Consider the following 22,030-nt stretch of genomic DNA (forward strand, 5'->3'; position numbering starts at 1 on the left):
TTGTTAATTTTTAGATACTAGCAATTTGAACTTAAACATATATAGGTTGTGAGCTATTGCATTCTCTTCCTTATTCCTATCAGTCTCTTACCAGTAAAGTTTTTGAGAGATTTTGATTCATGGCTCAAAAACTTGGAGTTATTTTCACATGTTTGGTCAACATTCTGCTCATTTTTGTTCTTTGGCAGGATATTGGTGGAGTTCTTCTCTGGAGTTTCAAGTTTCTTAGGAGTAATGGTCTTTGTCTGCAGTGTTTGATTAACAAGGAAGACTGACTCATTAGTGCCATTAGGACTGGATGCTGACATATCTTCTTGTAAACTATCTCTTGTTTTCACTTGTAGAGCTGATGAATGGGCTTCCAGAGGCTTTACAGTAGAAGTTTGTTTATTCTTAAAAGAATCTGATCTATTAGCATCATTTTCACTAGTCTTCACTTCACCGGATTTTAACAAATCAGACTCTCGTTTTTCTCTTCTATGATGTAGCCGTGGGCTTTGCAAAGGTTCTCCTTTTCCTATGCTAGAAGAGAACCTCACTTGTTTTAATTTTTCCAGTGAAATTTGCGTGGAATCTTCTGCTTCTTCCATAAGAGAATTCCTGTTGGCTTCCCCTTCTAAAATAGATGTGGTAGGAATACCGTTCTTACTCTGAACATCGAACACTTGATTAGCCCGAACGTCTGAGTCAGTGGAACTGGAACTTGAACTGCGTTTCAGAATGCCCCTGGGCAGTATACCAATGCCATTAACCCCCTGGGTCCGTTTTGCTGGTTTGGGAAAAAAGTCTTCTCCCTGTGGCACAGGATTAGTTACTTTGTGAACTAATTTTCTAGCTTTGGGGACAGGACGCTTAAATGGTCCTTTCTGTGATTCCTCAGTAGGTTCTTCAGGTTTCTTGGATGTCTTCATTTCATCATTTAGTGAGTTTGCTTTAGGTTGTTTCTCCTCTGAAGGTAACAGAATTTCTGCAAGATGTATACAGAGAAGAAATCATGAATTTACACAAAATTCATCTGCCTAAACAGAGGGGTATGATGCAGTGCAGATCTCGAATGAAGTGATTATATTGATTAAAAAAACTTGCAGCAAAACACAGGAGGAAATTCAATGTAAATGTTGACTGTATTTGTATATAACAGGAAACCTTAACAGGTGGAAATCTTCTAGTTAATTAATACTCTTAGAATGGGAAAAAATGATAATTTCAAAGATAGGGAGTGCATCAAATTTCTGATCAGCATAGTTCATGCAAGGATGAAACTTTACAGGGAAGGGGCAGATTTTGAATACGCAAGCATATTTTCAGGTTCAGAAGATAAACAGCAGTCTACAGAAGAAAGTATTTTCAATTTCACATAGAACAAGTTAAAGAGCAAGAATGGTCTCCCAGAAGGGATATGAAGATTTTTTAAATTCTGTTTGTGCACGTTTCCCTTCTCTATTAGCAAGTCTCATATTAGATACATAACAGTAATTGACATGTATGAGCCTGCTAATTACAATTTCAGATGCCTGCATTGCGATAAATCATCACTTATTCACTTGCTTGCAGATAATTCTACAGGAAATATGAAATTCTAAAATATATTGGACTGAGGAAACACAAGAAAAAAAGGCAGGTTTGACTCTTCTGTTGAGCTAATAGCAGCAGTAATTGAAAAGTCATAATGATAGAAATTTCCTTGAATATGGGATTGTTGTGTTCTCTACTAGTCATTCAGGACAAGAACACTTGCAAAAGGAATGTGTGAAACAGTTATTTCCTGATATACTCATGTTTTACATGATGTTTGAAATGAACTAGCTGATAAATTAAGTAGAATAGTTAAGGTATGAAAACCTGTTTTATCCTACAATAAGAAACAATGGAAGTAAAATTGATTTCCATATCCACCACTAAGAAATTCACAGTCATATTAATATTTACCCTTATTTGATAGCTGAGGTAGAATGGCTTGTGTGCTTTCTGGTTCTTCGCTGTTCAAGTTATCACTTGATATAGTGGAATTAAATGGATTTCTCCTTTGCTAAAAAAAGAAATGAACATTATAATTGGAATCAAATTATTGTACCAGTACAGTCTTGGCAAAATAAATGAAAGTTCAGTGATTTTCTCTGCCTCACTACTCTGTCAGCAGTGTCTAAAAGCACACTTCTTAAATTGGATATGTAACAAGACATCTAATAAATCTGAACCACAGAACTATAAGAAATGCCAGCAACAGCCTACTCCTGTTCTTCTGAATTTACCAAAGCAGAGATAAGACACCACTTAAAGACAGTTGAAAATTCCACATTCTTGCAAGGTAAAAATAAATAAGTAAATTTATTTCTGTACTTTAGAGATATTGGAAGAGAGCAAGACTTATTTTCAGTGCCTGACAAAGTTGGAAACAATGTCAAGCACAGGCATACACTGATTATAGCTGTAACATCACTTTAGGAGTGAAATTTTAGCAGTTTCCATCATCTCCCCCCAAACAAAAAACACTCTTTTTTTTTCAAGCCCATTATTTTTCTTCCTCAAATCTCAAATTATCATTATCGTTCAAGCAAAGAAACACAGAAAATGTGAAAGATAATGGTTTTTTTCATTCAATACTGGTCTTACTTTTATTGTTGATGCTGCTGCCTTCACAGATCTTCTATCTGGTTTGTCTAACAAAGAGGTTACTGGGTTAGAACTGCAAAGAAACAACGTAACAACTTCAGCAAACAGGCATTACTTTAAACTTTTTCAAAAAGCTGATATTCAGTTGTACATACTGAAATAAAACTTCTTAGCACACAGTTTTGTTATTCAGTGTTCTCATCACTCTTAGAAGCAAAACTTCTTTTCATAGCAAGGAGACAGAGCAGCAACAATTATCTCTTTGCAAAAAATTTCTTTCCCTGTTAAAGAATTCAATGCAAATTTTCCTTGGCAGTACAAAAATTACATTTTTGGTATCTTTTAGAATTTTCTGAGCAAGCTTTATGTAACTGTAGCCACTCGCGAAACAACATCAGGATTACCACATCCATCCTTGTCCTATATGTTTACTTTTAGGACTGAAACTGAAGTAGAGGAAAGTGTTAAATCTCATCAAAATTGAATTTGTAGTGTCCAAGAAAAATAATCAGGGTAACTCCCACACCCCTATAGTAAAGATGCAACATGCCACAGACAGCAGGAGACCCCCTCAGAGGTACACCTTACAAACTATTCCTTCAACTAAGATCTTATCAAATCACAGATTTTATAGCTAAATGAAGTTATTGTGATCCTGACTAAGCATAGCTCAAGTAAGAAGAAATTAAAACAGCCTAAGAAACATCCCCTATATTATATAAAAAAAACATTGACTGATTGCAAAAGGATGCAAGGTTTTTTTTTTTCCACAAAACACTCCAATTTTGTTTATATATTGAGTTAATCTAAATAGCCCAGATCTGAAAAACGTTTTGTTATGTTTTTGAGGTGGAACGTTGATGTGGTTTTAAATATGGTCTTCATTTAATAACCACTTTAAGTATATCTATAAAGAAAATCCTAGCATTAACTTACATGCTTGAAATTTGGGGGATGAGTACAAGAACAGTCTAAAGCAGGAAAAACAACAATTCTCCATGTAGGAAATATTACCTTAGTTTTATTCATCCCGGATTCCTAAACAAGAAAAAAAAAATGTATAGCTCTCAAAGAGCTCAATACTGATGAAAATTTTAACTTCTTTTCAAAAATATCATTCCACTTTAGTTTCTATCCTTAGCTTAAAAAATAAAGTTCTGAAATGACATACATAAAAAATGTTTGTTATCCTGAGGTGGAGTTTGGGTTCTTGTTTTTATGAGCACCTGTGTGCTCCCATACTTTATGCCTCAACATCTGCTACTCAACAGGACAAACATGATTCAACCCTTTCCTTATTTTAAACAAGGACAATGTTTTTATGTACTCTGGGTGCAAAAAAAACCTTAAGATGTTCTTCTGCCTTCAATTTTACAAATTCATAGAATGGCTTGGGTTGGAAAGGACCTTAAAGGTCTCCTTGTTCCAACTCCCTTGCCATGGGCTGGTTGCCAAACACCAGCTCAGGCTGCCTAGGCATATCCAACCTGGCCTTGTGCATACCCCACAACTGGAGGTGCCCAGCTTCTCTGGGCAGCAGTGCCAGGGCCTCACCACCCTCTGAGTATGGAATTTTTTCCTAACAGCTAACCTAAATTTCCCCTCTTTTAGTTTAAAGCCATTTCCCCTTGTCCAATCGCTATTAGACCATGTAAGAAGTTGGTCCCCCTCCTGCTCATAAGCTTCCTTCAAGTTATGGGGTTTTGATGGTTTTTATTTTTTCGGGTGTTTTTAGGGCTTTTTTGTCTCTTTGGTGTTTCTTTTTTTACTGTTCTGTTTGTTTGTTTGCTTTCTTACAGGCAGGGAGATAATTTTTAACATGATTACTGAACACACACAATCCACAACAGTTTAATGCAATGCTACTTCACACTTACCGCAGAATAACTGAAGTGTTATTTTGGCATTATGTACTGAACATGCTGCTATAAAGTATAAGACTGGGGAAAATAGGAGGAAGTTAACAACAACAAAAATCAAGATCATGTAACTGAGTGTCTCAGCACAAGGTCTGAACAGAGGAGTTTATACACAGCCCATACAGATGGGAAAGCTGAACAAACTATTTCTAGATACGCTGCATTTGCAAGGCTAATCTATGACTGTTCATGAAGCCACATTAATAAATACTGCCAGACTGCAGACTTGAAACAGTGCAATTCAGCAAACCAGTGCTGAAAAACACCGCAGATCCAAACTCCATGTAGACTTTGGTGGGACCAGACAGGAACTTGTCACCTATTCAATATTTTCTGACCTAGGGAAGAAGTAAACCTACAAATCATAATTTGAAAGATTAAGTTCCTTTAACACTTCCTTTGTTCAATAATCAGCATATAGACAGATGGTATCGCTGAATGGAGGTAATATTGACAGTCTGAGTCACACCATCAAAACTCATTCTGTGCAAGGTTATCCCTTCAGAGGCACTTCACACAATTGGCCTCTGGTAGGGAAGAACAGCAATATGGGATACAATGCACTTCTCGCCCTGCCCTCCCCCCAAAAAAGGTGGGAGGTTGTAGCTTTATTATAGGATTTTGATATTTAGGGTGCGGAAATGAAGATTATCATGCTGATTTAAACAAAATAGTTGTGGGCTGATTTCTGTCGCAGCTAACATAGCAGCATTCTAACAGAAGAGCAATTGAGTTGGCCCCAGGGCTCTATTTAACCCTCTGCACTCACAGAACTACCAGAAGTCAACTAACTTCCTCCACATTCAGTTAGAAATGCTTCGCTTCACTAACAGGATCCAGAATAACACAGGTCTGGTCCCAGATCTGAGGTTAGCAGCTGCTTAGCTTAAGCAAAGTCTACAAGTCAGTGATGATCTGAAGCCCATTCTTAGGGGAAGAAAGAGGGCAGCGGAAACAAACAACAACAACAAAAAACACTCTAAAAAAACAGAAATCCCACAAACTTACTCTTAAATAGCACTTAAAAATGTATTAAAAGCCCAAGTGTCTGAATTAAATGCAGCATTTGGACACCATTAACTCACTTCATGGAATGCCAAGAACCAGTACAATATTTGATTTCCTCCTCTTATTTCCAGCCATCTTGAGACTATTGAGTTGGAAGAGGATGAGACAACAGAAATTGATTCCTTGTGACTCTGCTATCCTAAAGACTGAATCAAATGTCCCTTCTTGCCACCAGCAGGGAAGACCACTGATTTCCCAAGATTGTTCCTCTCCCTCAGTTTCAATCAGCTGCTGCCATTACAGGAAGGCATGCAGCCATATCATATCAGTCCAGCGTCAAGATAACAGAAAGGAGTATTTTAGAAACTTATGCCACCTTCTGCACTTTTCCACCTTCGATATTGTATAGATTAACTTCAATTACTGTGAAATAAGCCTGACCAAAATCAGAAGCAATGAATTACACTTGATCTTGCTACATTTGCTTGCTTCAGCATTTCACATTTTAGTAACCAATAATCTGAGATATCTAATCAAGTATTTATGCAAAGCAAACTACTAAGTGCCCAGCCCATGTGTTACAGATTCCTTCCTAAGGTCTGCTTCCAACAGCATCATGAATCCTGGACTGTGAGAGCTTGCTTTATAGGGAGCATCTTCAGCTATTGGTGAGTACAAGTGCTCATAAAGAAAGCATACAGGCAAATGGCTGGAATAATTTGGAGCAAAGGGCAGGAGAGGATCCTGGACAATAATTATCATTTTTCACATGGGTGCAACCTGAAATAAATCATCAAATCACTTCAAGTTAAAGATCACAATCATGCTGGTCACATTCCGTACACATAGTCTACATGCTCTTAAACCTCACTATGCTAGATATTTTTTAAAGACACTGCCCTAGAAGTTTATTAAGTTTACTACTCTTAGATCAGTCAAAAGATCTGTGGAGCTGTAATGGTATAAAAAGCTGTACTTCTTTAAAGGATCATCTCCTTTCCCTTATGTGAAAGGCAGCAATCAAAATACTGTAACAGATGCATTAAACAGCAGCATGTCTTCTGCTGTCCATTAAGAAATAATCCTAAAATCTCTTGAAGATAAAACCCAACCAAAAAAATACCCACATTCAGTAAAAATGAACACTCTCAATGTTATCAGCCAACGGGGGGGGGGGGGCTAAGCTCTTTCTTGTGCAAAGGAAACTAAATCATCATTATTGTACAACTTCATTTTCAGGTAAGTTTTTAGACAAACTTTGAGCTTTCAGTACAATATCAGACATGGATAAGACAGATACATCTCCGAGTTCACTGACAGCAAAATTTAAAGGCTAAGAAAGAACAATAAAGCAAGCCAGAGTTGTTAAGACTTACATCAGTCTTTCGTATTGTTCATCATGAATGTTTGTACCCATTTTGCAGACCACGAAAGTGAAAGATGGAACTGCTACTAGATACTGTACAAGTGCACATTAGGAGACAAGCCTTGCTGCAAAGAAAAAATAGATGACGTACAGAGAGGGACATAGAAGACAGACAAGAAGATGAAAGTTTACAGAACCAATCAGAAATAAAAGTCACCCTAAAAGCAATTCCAGTTTTTACCTCACTCTGTTGACTGAAAGCATAAACAATAGATATGCTTGTTACAACCTAGATCTTGTTTCCTCTGTGATTTTGAGAATCTGGCTGTTCATATACATTGCCACTTGCTGTCACCGCAGCAATTCTTTTCAACTGCAGCCTTTCAATGCAGCAAATGAAATACTAATTAAGTATTTTAGAGAAAAAGTTCTCTCTGTCAGAAGTCAATTCAGGATGTTTCAAACCAAAATGCTTTGTTTGAAGTTTACAGACTTGAGCCAGAGAGACTGAATACAAAAAAAAAAAAATCCTCTTTAGTTCAAAATAAACACTTTTCATCCAGCTTTCCTGCAACAAGTGTAGCCATTCAGTCATGCCCAAGCTGACTGTTAACATCCAGCTCTTAATCAAAGCCTTTATCTTCCAGAGTGATTTTTTTTTCTTGTTAGAATCATGTCTTTTTTCCCTCAAATATCCAAACTTTCTGATTCTTTCCCACGTGAAGTACGCTTGGTCTTCTTAAAAAGGCCTGAGAGGTCTCAAATGCACTGAAAACATGGAAAATCTATCCTAAAACAATTTCCCAATCTCCAATTTTTTGTATGATACAAGTTTAAAATTCAGACTGAAACAACAGCCTAATCTCATTGAGCAATCAAATGAAGAGAGGCAGTTATTGCCCCCATATTACAAGGGGACTTTACAGATCATGGCCTGCTATTCAAACCAGAAAGTTCTGGTCTCACTTCTGGGAGCCAAACAGAATGGTGGCATGAATGTGATTGTGAGACCATCCCACACACCGCTGGCTTTTTTCTCCTTGTAGATGTAAACCAAACATAGCTGCATTCAAATACAGAACAACTAATAGTGCATAACTATGAATTGTCAGCCCCTCTTCTGAATTGATTCCTTGAGCCATTCCAGGGAAATATTTGATGATCTCTGAAATAAGAGAATACTTGAAAGGTACTTACAACTCACATGTTTAACCAGTTCTGCAGACAGCTTACCTTGAATTAGATTTCAGTTCTTCATCTTCTTCTTGATGTTCCACAATGCCATGTAGTTCTGGCAGCGCAAAGACTTCTTTGTTAACATTGCTCACCCAGCTGTCCTTTGCTTTGTTTGATTTGCTCTGACTCATTTCAGCTAAGGCATGAAAGAGGGATACTGTTATCTCCCATGTGTTCATACAGAATTTCACAAGAAGTAAACAAAAGTATTTACATTCAGTCCTACAGTTATTTCAAAAGCCCACTGCACTTGAATGAGGTACAGAATTAGATCTGGTGCCTTCTAAAGAATATAACTATATTTTAATACTACTATAAATTTCACATATTTCTCTAATGAAGTCACATTACTATTCCAAAAACACCTACTTTACAAATTAAAGCAATCCTACATAGAGTTTTCTATGACAGAGTGACGGCGTTGGCAGACAAGGGAATAGCAACAGACATCAGTGGATAAGGAACTGGTTGAATGGGCATATAAAAAGAAACAAGTAGCTCACTGCTCAGGTGGAAACCAACAATAAGTGGTGTCCTTCAGTTCTGTATTTATTATTTTCACTGGTAATGTGGACAGTATTATTCAGAGCATCCTCAGAAAGTTTGAGGGCAGCACTAGGCTGGGTTGTACGCTATAGAGGAAAGGGATGCTGTCCAGAGGGACACTGACAGATGGAGCCATGCAAGCCTCATGAAGCTCAACAAGGACAATTGGAAGGTCCTCCATCTACGTCAGGGCAATGCTAAGCACAAACACAAGATGAGTGAAGGATGGGTTGAGAGCAATCTTGAGAAGAAGGACTTGGATAAAAAGCTCAACATGATCTGGCAATGTGCACTTGCAGCCCAGAAAGCCAGCCTCATCCTGAGCTATGTCAAAACAGCACAGCCAGCAGATCAGGGAGGTGATTCTCCCCCTCTATTCCACTCTCATGAGACTCCTCCACCTGTGGTACTGTGTTAAGCTCTTGGGCTCCCAGCACAAGAAGGATGTGGAGCTGTTGGAGCAGGACCAGAGGAGGCCACAAGAATGATCAGAGGAGCACCTCTCCTATGGAGACAGGTTGAAGGAGCTGGGCTTGTTCAGCTCAGAGAAGAGAAGGTGCCAGTGAGATCTTACAGTGGCCTTCCATAGTACTCAAAAGGGGCCTACAGGAAAGTTGGGGAGGGTTGCAATAGGACAAGGGGTAACAGGCTTTAAACTACAAGAGAGAAGGCTCAGATTAGATGAGGAATTCTTTACTCAAAGGGTGGTGAGGCACTGGAATATGTTATTCAAAGAAGCTGTGCACGCTCCATCAATGAAGGTTGGATGAGAGCTTGAGCAACTTTATTTTTTGGGAGGTGTCCCTGCTTGTGACAGGGGGTTGGAACTAGATGATCTTTAAGGCATCTTCCAACTCAAACTGTTCTGTGATTTTAAGCTTTCTTACCAGCAATTCTGGTAAAGACTGATTCTTGCTGTTAGATATACATTGGGAAAGAAACAAAACAAAAAAAGACCTCTGTGTCCCTAGGAAACAAACAAAAGTAAGGCATAGAAAATCGAAAATAAAGTTGAAGTTCAGTAAATCAAGTTAAATACTCTGTTTCTGCAGCAGTAAATTGGAAATTGGTCATGATTTTCATTTAAAGAGGTAGCTGTCCCTTATGGATAGAACTATCACATAATGGGAAGAAGATAAGTATAAAAATCAAAATCTCCACCTCATTTGGCAAGGTCCGTACATCTGCCTTTCTTTTTGGAGCAAGACAGAATCCAGTTCCAAGAACTCCTTTTAGAATCAAAATACTGCATTATTTCCTCTAACGTTTTTTGTGCTTCTGCAACAGTTTAGAAATTTGTATGCAAAAAAGCAAGATTTTCATTCTTGTTATCCAAACATGCAAGCAAGTATTATCTCGATATGTAATGAGTCACTGAAGCTAAGGAATTGCACTTAATTTTTAATGTAACAGCATGCCCCTTTGTTCAAGTAATTAGATTGGAAATAATTTTTGAATTGAAGTTTTCTTCAAGATATGTCTTGAAATACTTTAATCTGTAAGTAAGAGTTACTATATACTGCAGCTAGAGCTTTACAGCTGATTTTCATAACCTTCAGAAGTCCAAAACCAGAGAACATTCCTCACTAACCATCTGTTAATTTTTTCATTCTGTTTCAGGCCTTTTCTTATTAAGTCAAAAATCCAGAACCTGCCCCACAATAATCAAAAGATGACTAAACTGCCATTATCCAAACTTATCTATGGCAATACAAGATTTGAGAAGGTGTAATGCAGTGGAATTCATCACAAATTATGCTAAATTGTTGTTTAAAAAATTATAGAATGCAGCAGCAGTAATCTACTCCCAACAATGATAAGCATCTTACTTGCTTCACTAGCACACACACACACAAAAATCCCTTAACAGAGCTTAAAAAAGAAATGAAGATTACAAATTTCAGTGCAGTTTAGTGTGGGTGATATAACTCTTGCCCTTTAAATTGAGAAGATTTAGAACTATGGGAGTTTAGGAGGGGACACGGGCCTCTGAGAAATAAATCACTTCCTGTACAAAGAAAAACAAAAATATACCAGTACCCTTTAGATAAGAGAACCAGATGCTGGAGAGATTTATAACAGGTCTATAAAATCTTGCATACTATTTCACATATGCTTCTATTAATATAGATCTCTCTCTTTCTTTCCTGAAGATAACATTAAATGAGATCAGCTCAAAACCAGAAAAGGAAGTGCTCACCTCTTATATGGAAAACCATTCTAAAATGCCTCGAGACAAAGCATAGTAAATGTTAAAAGCGACAGCCTTAAAGTCTTACGGAACTTAATGGACAAATTAGTAGGAAAACAAACACAAACAGACACAACAAAAAACCAGGAATTCTTCCTTTAATTCAAAAATGCTTAGGTGCAAATGGTTGCAGTCTGGTCCTGGTCATAGGATCTATGCATGTTACCTGGCATCCATATGCTGGAGAGATGAGCTTTTGGTGTGGTCCAGAACAGCAGCTCTCATGTTCTCCTTTTTTGTTTTGCTTCTCTCCAAAAAATATACTAAATTTACTTCTGATATTAAATACATTATATGCCCACTTTTTTTTTTTTTTTCCAATAAAGGTTTAAAAATACAATATTAAGTCTCAGAGGTCTCCAACAGAGGACTTGAAATCTAGAAAAGTTGTTCTGAAGAGGAAATACCCTCAGTCTACTTTAAATGTTCTGGGTTTACTTATGGGGCCTCAAAGAAAGAAATAAGAATGCAATCCAGGAATGCATAGGGGGGGAAGTCCCCCCGATAGCACTTATCACAGACTGTGTCCACATTGTGTCCTACTCCAGAAAGAGCCAGGAAGATGACTAAGGGACTGGAACATCTCTCCTCTTGGGAAAGAGTGAGAAAGCTGGGACATTTTAAGCCTAGAGAAGAGATTGGCTTGGGGGAACTTTATCAACATCTATAAATACATGAATGGAGGGTGTAAAGGCAACAAAGCCAGGCTTTTCTTGGAGAGAGGGAAACCAACACTATAAATTACATATAAAAACCTTCTTATGAATAATTTTCTGTTCATAAGGTTAACATACTCTTCTTGCATTTCACCTACTTAACTAACTTCCGACGTTGCTGTAAGAGTACCGCCTCCATACCAGCCTTTCCAAAACAAACATGAGCTAAATGCTTACCAAGAGTAGCAGGCTTCCTTCTCATGGAAGCTCTAATAATATCTGCTCCGTGGATCTTATCTCTATGCCTCTTTGACTTTGCTTCATAAAACCACTGTCCGCTCATATTCTTCAGCTGTACATCATCTTTGACTTTTTCTGGTAAGTGCCTGAGGGAAATAAATAAATAAATAGAGAAATTCACACTTTATTTACTTGTAATGGGCAGAGTAAAAGTATAAAAGTCAGTGAAGTAAAATGCTAAATATGGTGTAAATATACAGGTTCCCACAAATACTGAATGCAAGACAAGAAGTACAGGGAAGGAAGTGGCAAAAAGTACTAAGAAATAAAAGCTAGTATTTTTTTCTGCTGCTTTATCTTTCTGTTTTTTAACAGACACAGCAAAACATCTCTTGCAGAAATCAAACTACATAATAATCAAATTCTTTAGATATAACCACAGCATTTATTATATATTATGCCCCGAAGCACAAAGAAAAGGGAAAGCCTGAATGCATCAGTAACAGATGCTCAGTGACCTGCCACAAAGGCAGACTTCACTGCAATATATAGTAATATATAAATGCAGCACATAGTGTTACTCTTATACAAATTTAACTTCAGAAACTACTTGAACACTTATCTGAACTATAAAGACAAGCAAGATACAGCTTCTTTGCAAACATGAAACCAAATGCTCTTATGGCTACGCTAAGTGTGTACTTTCTTCTTTGCTATTCTGCAATTTGTTTTTATTGTCTTCTGAATGCTGACATTCCTTACAGCCTGGATGGTTTTTTTTTTTCCAGAGTGTTTTACTCTGGAAGTGCTTAGAGGTGTAGTGTGTCAGAAGATGTCTCAGCTGCTATTTCCATCTTCTAACCTGTTACTTCCCTTATTTTATTAAGGCAGATGACCTTTAGTCTTGTTACCCTCAGAGCATCAGTTGAAGTAGCTTCAAAAAGATGTCTTGCTCTGATTATCTTGCAAGCCAAGAAAGCCCAGTAATGGCAGATCTTGACTTCATACCTCCAAAGGCCAGTTTTCCCAAAGTTAAGGCTGAGATAAGCTATCAGGGCAGCACAGGAAATCTGTGCCAAAATCAAGTCCAGGGCTGTTCTGAGGCTCAGAAGATGCCTTTGAAAGCTGTTCATGTGGTACTACCTCTATACACACTCTCCAAAACTCTACTGGACACATGCTACCATTTTTCAATAAATTCTTATGCAAATGCAAGGAATGCCTTCCTTACAGAGAAAGGCAGCAGTGTTACCCTGCTTACATGAGTCATGCTTCAACAGAATAAGGAGTTGTGAACAATTTGAAAGATTGTTTTCTTTCCTTCTAAGGCATATAACACAGTAAGCATATGCTTTATACATGGCATGGAGACTAACTGCAGACCAGGAAAGTTACTACACAGATCTAGAAAGTACTTAAGTTGAATACTGTGTTTTAAAAGAAAAAGATGTCAGAATTAATCTACTTTCTCCATTCATGATTCTTCAGTAAACAATCTAAAAACACAGCCAAAGGGGGAATCAAAGAATCATAAAATTGCTCAGGTTGGAAAAGACCTTAGAGGTCATTGTGTCCAACCACAACCTAACCATTCTACCCTAACTCTAACAACCCTCTGATAAATCATGTCCCTGAGCACCACATCCAAATGGTTTTTAAACACATCCAGGGATGGTGACTCAACCACCTCCCTGGGGAGCCTATTCCAGTGCTTAACAACCCTTTCTGTAAAGAAGTTTTTCTGATATCCAACCTAAACTTACCCTGACACAACTTGAGGCCATTTCCCCTCGTCCTGTCACCTGTCACCAGTGAGAAGATACCAACCCCACTCTCGCTGTAAGCACCTTTCAGATATTGAAAGAAAGCAATAAGGTCTTCCTCAGTGTCCTTTTCCCCAAAGAAAGCAAAGCAGTCTACATGTTACTCAGAGACATTAAGGCTGAAGATGTGACACACTGCTATAGGACGGTGACATCTTCCACAGGCCCAACAGCCAAGGTTAATGCCAATTTTATACTGCTCATGAGTTAAGAGAATCTTCTTGCCCAGTCATGCAGCTACAATCACAGCCCTTTTATTAGAGGTTGCAGATTTGACTGCAAAGAACAATTATTAACAATAGAAAAAGGATACTATGAGCCAATCCCAACCCTCATGCTAAAACAGACCATTCTCAACTATTGCTCAACTCCTCCTTCATATTAGTATGGCAAGAAATGAAAAGATTTATATAGTTCCTCCTGAGCAGGTGTAAGACTGCTTCTCATCTTGAATCAGCTACACACAGTTGAGGTTGCTAGGAGCCAAGGTCACCACTGGCCTTTTTAATGCCAAGATTCAGCTGTCCATAGCATTACTAGACAATTGAAAATTTGGCCCTCCCTCTTGCTTACAACTCTGTGCTTCTCAGAGCCACATACATACTTCTCATCAGCCACAGATCTTCCAAGCTGGAGCAGGAACACAATGGTATCTTCCCTCTGTCCTCAAGCAAACACACGCTCAGTTATGAGCCAGCTCCTTACTGCTCAGCCCATTAGTGAACAAAGACAGCAAAAGCAGTGGAAATAGGGCATGCAAGAGCTTTCATACCGATGACCGCTTTTCCCTTTTACCTTCTTTCCCATGTATTATTTGCTTTCTCAAGTCATATGCTCCTTAAGGTTAGGGACTAGCTTTTTAGCTGTTTGCTTAGCCTGCAAGCCAGCAGAGTTCTGACCCCAGCTAGTGCTTGGGACAGTCTGACAACACATGCTAAGGGAGGTTCTCAAATGGGAAGGTACTGAGTCACAGGAGAAGCATTCAGTGCCTTCCCTCTGATTAAGCCCTTCTACCCCAGGCATTGCTCACTCTTTTCTCCTTTGCATTCAGCCACTGAAACTAGGGTGCAGTAGGATACCTTCACAAGTTAGCTCAACAGAGCTATGGAAGTAGCTGGTTTGCACAACAAATATGCTTGTTAGCTTACATGTCATCTGTGACAATGCCATATTAGTTTGGTTGGAAGGGAGTGTCAGCTTGCTACCTATGGAAGTCAGCATACTTCAGTTCCACAAACTCAAGAGGCCTTCCAAATATAAGCATGGTCTCAATTTACCCAGTACCTCCTTCATAAATTATGTGTCCAGTGTATGGAGCTTGTATTCTGAAAAAGCTGATGGAAGCTCTTCACAACTAGCTTATGAATTTATTTTCTCTTCTCATCTTGATAGCTTAAGCACTTGACTTTTATTAGATTGACTTAGTCCTCCTCTCATCATTTAGTCTCTCAGTCCAGTCTCCTGAGAAACTAAGAGCAACAAACATCAGAGCTATTCATCTACCACAAATAAGGAGGCAGATTTGCATTATCAGAACACATAGCTTTAGCAGGAAGAAGTTTCTGAGAAGTCTATGTTCACCAACACATCATAGACCTGTTGCAAAAACCACTGATGAGATTACAAATTACACTTTTTACTTTGTTGCTCAAGCTCCGCTATGAGCAAACTTCTGCATTTTAAAAAATAATGATTGTACTGTGGGGGTTCATTTCATTGCTATTTATTAGATTTAGGTTGTGGTTTACCTAGAAAGGAATTGTGCAGAAGTCAGACTGCAGCTGTGGTTTTCCATTGCTACGTTTACTTCCCAGCACCACAACTGAACTAAAAGCCAACAGTTGATTCTAAGCCAGCTTCCCACTCAACAGAAAGACTAACCAAGTTGTCATTACCTTATTTTTCTCTTGGTGATCAAAAAACAAGTTGGCATCCAGATTACGATTGCAGGCTCAGTTTGCCAAATTTGCAATGAGGAAAAAATGCAGTAATGACTTTGCACTACATATGCATTTGTTCTGAAGTCCCTCAGTGGTCTCTTAAAATGCCAGTTATCCTGTGTTGCAGTTTTCAGAGTGAGAAATCCTGAAGTTATACTAAAGCTAGCGTCTGTCTCTTCTATAGTAAATTTAAAATGGAGAAAGTGAAGGTACATAAGTCAAAAAGAATTCACCCAAAAATCCTCTTTTAAAGTGAGGTCTCCCATCACTTAATAGGCTTTTTCTGCTAGGTCTAGGTGAAACATCATTGATGGAAAGACAGATTTTCCCCCCATCTGGGTATTAAGCACATGCAGAATTACTTTGAACTTGCATGCAAAGCAACTCTCAGGCACTCTGCAGGCAGTCAAAGTTACAAAGTACAAAGATGATGTGTAGACATCACCTATAAAATGGTTTTTTTCTCTCTATCTCTGAAACATCTGACAGTGGGCTAAACCACCCCTTCAAGGCAGGAAATCTGCTCTGATACAATCAGTTCACGTCAACCTTTCTATCAGCAAATCCACAGTAGTTTATCTTCCACTTTGTAGGCTGGTGTAAGAGCTCACTGTATCCTAAAGCAAAGTGATAATGACTTCAGTTTCTTTTTATTATTATTATTTATATATATATATATATATATGTATCTAGTAATGTATACCTGTATCTAATACTGTACAGCTAGACCTTCTCAGCATTCTTTATTCCTTCCCCTTACCCTCTTACTCATAGCTCAAATTACAAAGCATTCTAGAATTTGCAAGAAGGGACAATTGACATCTTAATAACTTTTTATTTCCTTATTCCTCAATCAACAGCTTAAAGGAAGGAGCATTGGAGACTTTTTGTGACCAAGTAGGTAGCATTTAAATCAGAATTTGTGTTTGGCTCAAAGAAAGATTTTATTAGTTTTAATTATTATTTAGCTATATTATTAATTATTGTTAGTGTCTCGTGCACTCTGCTCTGAAGATGTGAAAAAAGCACCCAGTGACCGAAGGCAAAACAAACACTTTTTAGAGCCTGATACCACCAACTTATCTATAAGCTCACTTCAAAAGCCTTCCTCCTGCAAGGGAAATATCACATGAGGGGAGGGGAAAGAGAGAGATTTCTCAGGAATTTATCCTCATTTCTATTTGCTCTGATCACAACTAAAAAAATAAAAATAAAAAAATAAAAAAAGGATTTAAGCTCTGGATCAAAGAATATGTTTTTATGCTTTTTGTAAATACATTTAGGCAAGAACAGGAATGAAAGGATATTAGATAAGGCATTTTACATGTCAGACCCATGAGTCTTTTTTCTTCTTCTTCTATAAGAATGCGAAACAGCCATAAAACGTTTACAAGTCAAAAGAAAAACTGTGTAAACACTGCATTCTGCACGAATGTGCCACTTCAGTCTGCTCATGCCTCAATAAGGTGCAGAAAAAAAGTCTGCTCTGGCATTTGTTTGAGAACTACACCCAAAACATTTATAACGGGCAGACCTGAGTAGGCATATGTTTTTTGTTGTTTTTTTTTTTACTTTGTGCATATTAGCTATACACAAGTTTCAAAAATCCATTACTACGTGATTGGTTTAAGTAACAGGTGCAATATAATTTTATACTGGTTGAGAGCTACAGTAAGAAGAATAAAGCAAACCAGTTTGGTTATACAACCTTTCCCCATCCCTGTCATCACGATATCTCATCAGCAACACCTCTAATTCTTGCCTGTGCAGTCTCTCTGGATATGGATGTTTTGCATAGGCAAGAGCATAGAATCACAGAATCATAGAATGGCTTGGGTTGGAAGGATCACACTGTCAAGCTGAAAATAAGCTTCATGTTACGTGTACCATGCTACATGTTATAAATCATGTAATTAGATACTCTCCAGACAGATGCAAAGAATGTTAATTTGCTTGGGCATTTCTTAGTTCATCCAAATCTAACTTTATTCCACTAGCAAGACTGGTCTGCCAGCCTTTGCAGATCCTCTTAGTTTCCACTTCTTTCATTTGTTATAACATTCCACTGATTGGCTTGCTTATTTGTTAAGGGTTTGCACAGAAGCTCCAAATAGCCTCCCCTCCCTTTTCATACACAGCCCAAATAAGGCCACAGAGGAAAAACCTCACTCTTCACAACGAAGGAGCAGCTACCCTCTGACAATGCATCTTTGGTACTAGTCAGCCTGAGACAACAGTACAAGATGACTCAAACCCAAGGAGGAGACTGGTAGAAAGGATGCACATTCTCTCAGAGGATCTGCCCAAAACCCACATTACAGACTCTAAAAACAGATATATAAAAGCAGCCCTGATCAAATGACAGACCACAGGGTATATACACAGCTACTGTAAATGAGCAAAAGAACCTACATCATTGAAATTGATGCTGTGTTAAAGAATAGGTTGCATTTTAAGATTTTAGACCAGACACAGTAACAAGACAATCCACTCTGAAGACAAAGACTTCAGTTTGGCACACGGTAAACCTACACAGGTCCAGGCATAAGCACAATGTGTAGTTAGATTAAGAATTTTTGTATTGTTGGAAACTCAATCTTGTGGAGGGAAAGCTCTATTCAGAGGTTAAAAACCCCTATTAGTGCCCACTACTTTCCCTAAGTAGGTTCTTCTACCACACAAAATAAATTCCATCTACCCTTCTTTGCTAGCCGTTCCTTGGGTCCAAATTTAGAGAAATTGGAGGTACTCATAGGTGACAGTGTTCATCCAGAACCCAAGCAAGCTTTCCAAGAAATTCACTATGCATCAGAAAGGATGATGGGCTAAGAAATCTCAGTCAAGTATACCAAGTGTCATTCTGTTTACTGATCAGAACAGAATGCAGAGGATGTAGATACATTGTGCTGTAGAGTCACCAGTAAGCCACACACCTCACACCTCTTCCATGTTATTTTTTCAGGAATTTACAGATATGCAAACTTTTATGAAATAGTCCAAATACGCACGTAAAGAAATTTATAAGGAAAAAAAAAGAGAGAGAGAAAGAAAAAGGTGAGGTGGACATTTTTGCAAAGACTTAGCTTTAAAAAGAACCCCCTGATATTCTTCTGGAATATTTGGAAGATGTACTCGAGTGACAGAGCAGGAAAATCAGGTAATTCTTTTCAGGAAACAAAAGATGAACTTTGACAGCAGCTGTAAGACAGCATTTCTGGACTCTTCAGTCTTCAGTCAGCCCTTTAAACTTGAACTGATACCCACGTTCAAAACATCTTTGCCTCTGCTAAGCACGCTTTCAAAATTGTTATATCTAACAGAAAATCCATCCTCTAAAATACATAAGTAAATGAAAAAGAACACTTCCTTCTGACTGTCCGCAATATAAGGAACACTGTCTTGCAAAGTGACTGAATAGAATGTCTGTTAAAGCAGAACAGAATCAAAAACCTATTTGCACAAGGGTTTCCACAGCCACCCACACCCACTGATGGTTATGAGAAAAGTCAGTGGATGTAACACACAACAGAATTAGGCCCCTGAAGCTGTCTCAGTGATACCCAGTGTCACGCCAGTGTGTGTATTAAAGGGGTTTGGCACACAGCTGTCACCATCCACCACACAAACAATTCCACATCAACATTTCCCTATCACGAGCCTCCTTCAGTTTACACAAGGAGCAAATGATCCAAGCACAGCCCACAGCAGCATTCCCAGGAAGTTCTGCTGAGAAGGGAAAGGCTGAGAGCTGCTGTGCAGGACTGTGTCCCAAAGGCAACCACAACAACTTTCTGCCGCAGACACACTGGTGCCAGAGGCCCACCATCCTGCCACAGAAGAGTCACTCAACCACAGTTCAAATCTTCACAAGCAGCAGGCATATTTCTGTTCCACGTTACTGTCTCCAGTCAGAGCTCCAAACTACACAGCTGTAAGGAGAATTAATTAGGGGCTAAGCTGAAGATACCACCAGGAAATCCAGTTATGTGCTTGGTACATTCATTTGTTCAATACCCAAACTCAGCTGGAACAGAAATTCCTGGTTAAGAATAAGGACACTGACAATAAATAAATCAACCATCATTTAGCTCTTCTGTTTTATGCCTTCCTCAGCAACAGTGCCATTCAGGGGCTGGCATCTACTCCTGGGGTAATGGAGCAAAGAGAGATATCTTCTTGTCCTAAGGGAAAGAAAGAAGATAAATTGTCCATTGATTTTGCTAGATCACCCCCTTTTGTAAACTGAGATTTCTTCATGACCCTTTTCACAGAATCACAGAATGGTTTGGATTGGAAGGGACCTTTATGATCATTGAGTTTCAACTCCCTGCTATAGGCAGGGACATCTCCCTCTAGACCAGGTTGCTCACAGGTCCATCTAGCCTGGCCTTGAATGCTTCCAGGGAAGGGGCATTCACAACCTTTCTGGACAACCTGTTCCAATGTCTCACCACCCTCACCTCAGGAATTTCTTCCTCATATCTAGTCAAAAATCTACCCTCTTTCAGTTTAAAGCCATTTCCCCTTGTCCTGTCACTACCTGCCTGTATAAAAAGTCCCATGACTTTTACCCATGAGAAGAAAATATCAATGTCCTCTTTCCTTCAGAAGAGATCTCAGAGAGGAAGCAGGCATGCTATTCCCAAAATTACGCTGTTCCTGAAAATATTGACTTGATTCAGACCAACACAAAAGGAGCTGCAGGATGAACATCCATTACAGCACTCAACAAACCAGGATTTAAAGCAGACAGCCTAAAGAGGATGCTTAGTTGGACAAGTCCAATTGACACCGCTTTACTACACACAGTAGCAGGAGCTGTGAGCAGAGAAGGAACTCCATCAGGTAATCTGTAAAATTCCACTAACAAGGTGCTTAAAGAGGATTCTGTTATGTTAGCAGTTTGTCAGCACTCCAGAAAGACAGCATACAGACACCACAGAGGGAACAAATTATAACACCCTTCAAACCTCAGAATTTCTTTCTAGAGGGAAAAAGACCATATTAAAAGACTTCCATTATGCATACCTACAAACTACTCTTTGTCATGGTATGATATTTGCATAATGACATTCCATCCCAGCTCCTGGAATCTTCCAGGTGTGCAAGAATGCTGCAAATTTCATGATACTACATCTCCTTGGCTGGATATATTTTATATATTAGAACACTCTCTGGATTAAAAAGTAAGCTCCATGTGCCACATCTATGCAGAAAAATCTGTTTCAGATGTAAGCTTTCAGAAGTTATAATATTCAGAAACCAGAAGAGATACTCTATTGTAGGAACAAGCTGATTACAGGCTACTTCAACCTGCAGTCCTTTGCATTTTCCACCACACCCTCTTGAGCTACAATTACAAATGGCAAAAGCAAAGTTATACAGACAAAAATACTTGTTGACAGCATTTTTTCAGACCACTACAAAGAGTGGCTTTTTGGATTTGTTTTTCCCAGGAAGATTCCTTTCCCCAGATGTTTTTTTCGTTCTTTTTTTTGTTTGTTTTTGTTCTTTTCCCTAATCGATGAGGAAAAACTCCAGCCTCAGCAAGTTCTATGAACATCAGTTTGCATTAAAGCACTTTGACATTTCAGCATCTAAGATTGGGTTTTTTTGCTATTGGGCCTCTTTTCATTTTGGTTACTGAGTCTGACTGAAAAAAAACATCCCCACTGTTGAGCAGTTAGCTATGTGCATTAGCTGAAACCACCACTGAACTGCTATTTGTACTGGTGTAAATGACTTTCTCAAAGTCAAGTAATGCAGGCAATGCTGTTTTCAGTACTTGCATCCCTTATTCATGGCAATTACCCTAATGGTAGCTCTAGGGAAACCTCCCAGCACACAAAACAGTCCACAGTACAACATTCCAAACAACCCATTGCTCCATCTGTGATACCACAGAGAAAACAGGGAGCAATTTTCTACATTAGCCATGGCTTGCAAGGACTTCTTTTTGCAATGGAGCACGATGTTGGCACTTCCTGTGGACCATAGCACCAGTGCTCCATGTATTTGAGGTATAAATTCCTCACTCAGACATATTGCTGACTGCATCTATATTGACTTTTTAGTTTATTTGAGGTACTTGTGCATTTTTTGAAGCAAATACTCCTACTTATTACACACTGGTTCAGTTTTAGTGTTGATATATAGGCAAACTAAGTTCTTTCCAATTCTCTTCAGATGCATGCCAAGCGTTCTTGGCCCATACAGATTTATAAACATCCCAATCAATAATTAGCTTTCTGGAGAGTAATGAATCATTTGTGTGTTAGGGGCATTTCATCCAGGAACTACACTAAATCTACTCTAGAGTAGAAGTCTCTGAATCACACACACTCAACCACAACTATTTTTTCTACTCCTATGCTCCATATAACCCAGTATGTCAATTGTGTAGGCCTTCCCAGGCCAACCCAGGGTGCCATA

General features: G+C 38.6%; 1 protein-coding gene across 6 annotated transcripts in view; it reads right to left on the reverse strand.

Moving 5' to 3' along the window:
* The window catches only part of SYTL2 (synaptotagmin like 2), a 55,891-nt gene that overhangs the window by 19,477 nt on the left and 14,384 nt on the right, over nt 1-22,030 (reverse strand). For all 6 annotated transcript variants that reach the window (XM_090134087.1, XM_090134088.1, XM_031612455.2 and 3 more), the window contains exons 3-7: nt 11,833-11,981; nt 8,140-8,278; nt 2,614-2,686; nt 1,930-2,029; nt 92-967 (exon numbers count right to left, since the gene is read on the reverse strand). In XM_090134087.1, coding sequence (XP_089990213.1) covers nt 92-967; nt 1,930-2,029; nt 2,614-2,686; nt 8,140-8,278; nt 11,833-11,981 — 1,337 coding nt within the window. The remainder of the gene's footprint in view (nt 1-91; nt 968-1,929; nt 2,030-2,613; nt 2,687-8,139; nt 8,279-11,832; nt 11,982-22,030) is intronic.

This window comes from Phasianus colchicus, chromosome 1 (genome assembly GCF_987193195.1).
Source record: "Phasianus colchicus chromosome 1, bPhaCol1.hap1.1, whole genome shotgun sequence".
Classification (NCBI taxonomy): domain Eukaryota; kingdom Metazoa; phylum Chordata; class Aves; order Galliformes; family Phasianidae; genus Phasianus; species Phasianus colchicus.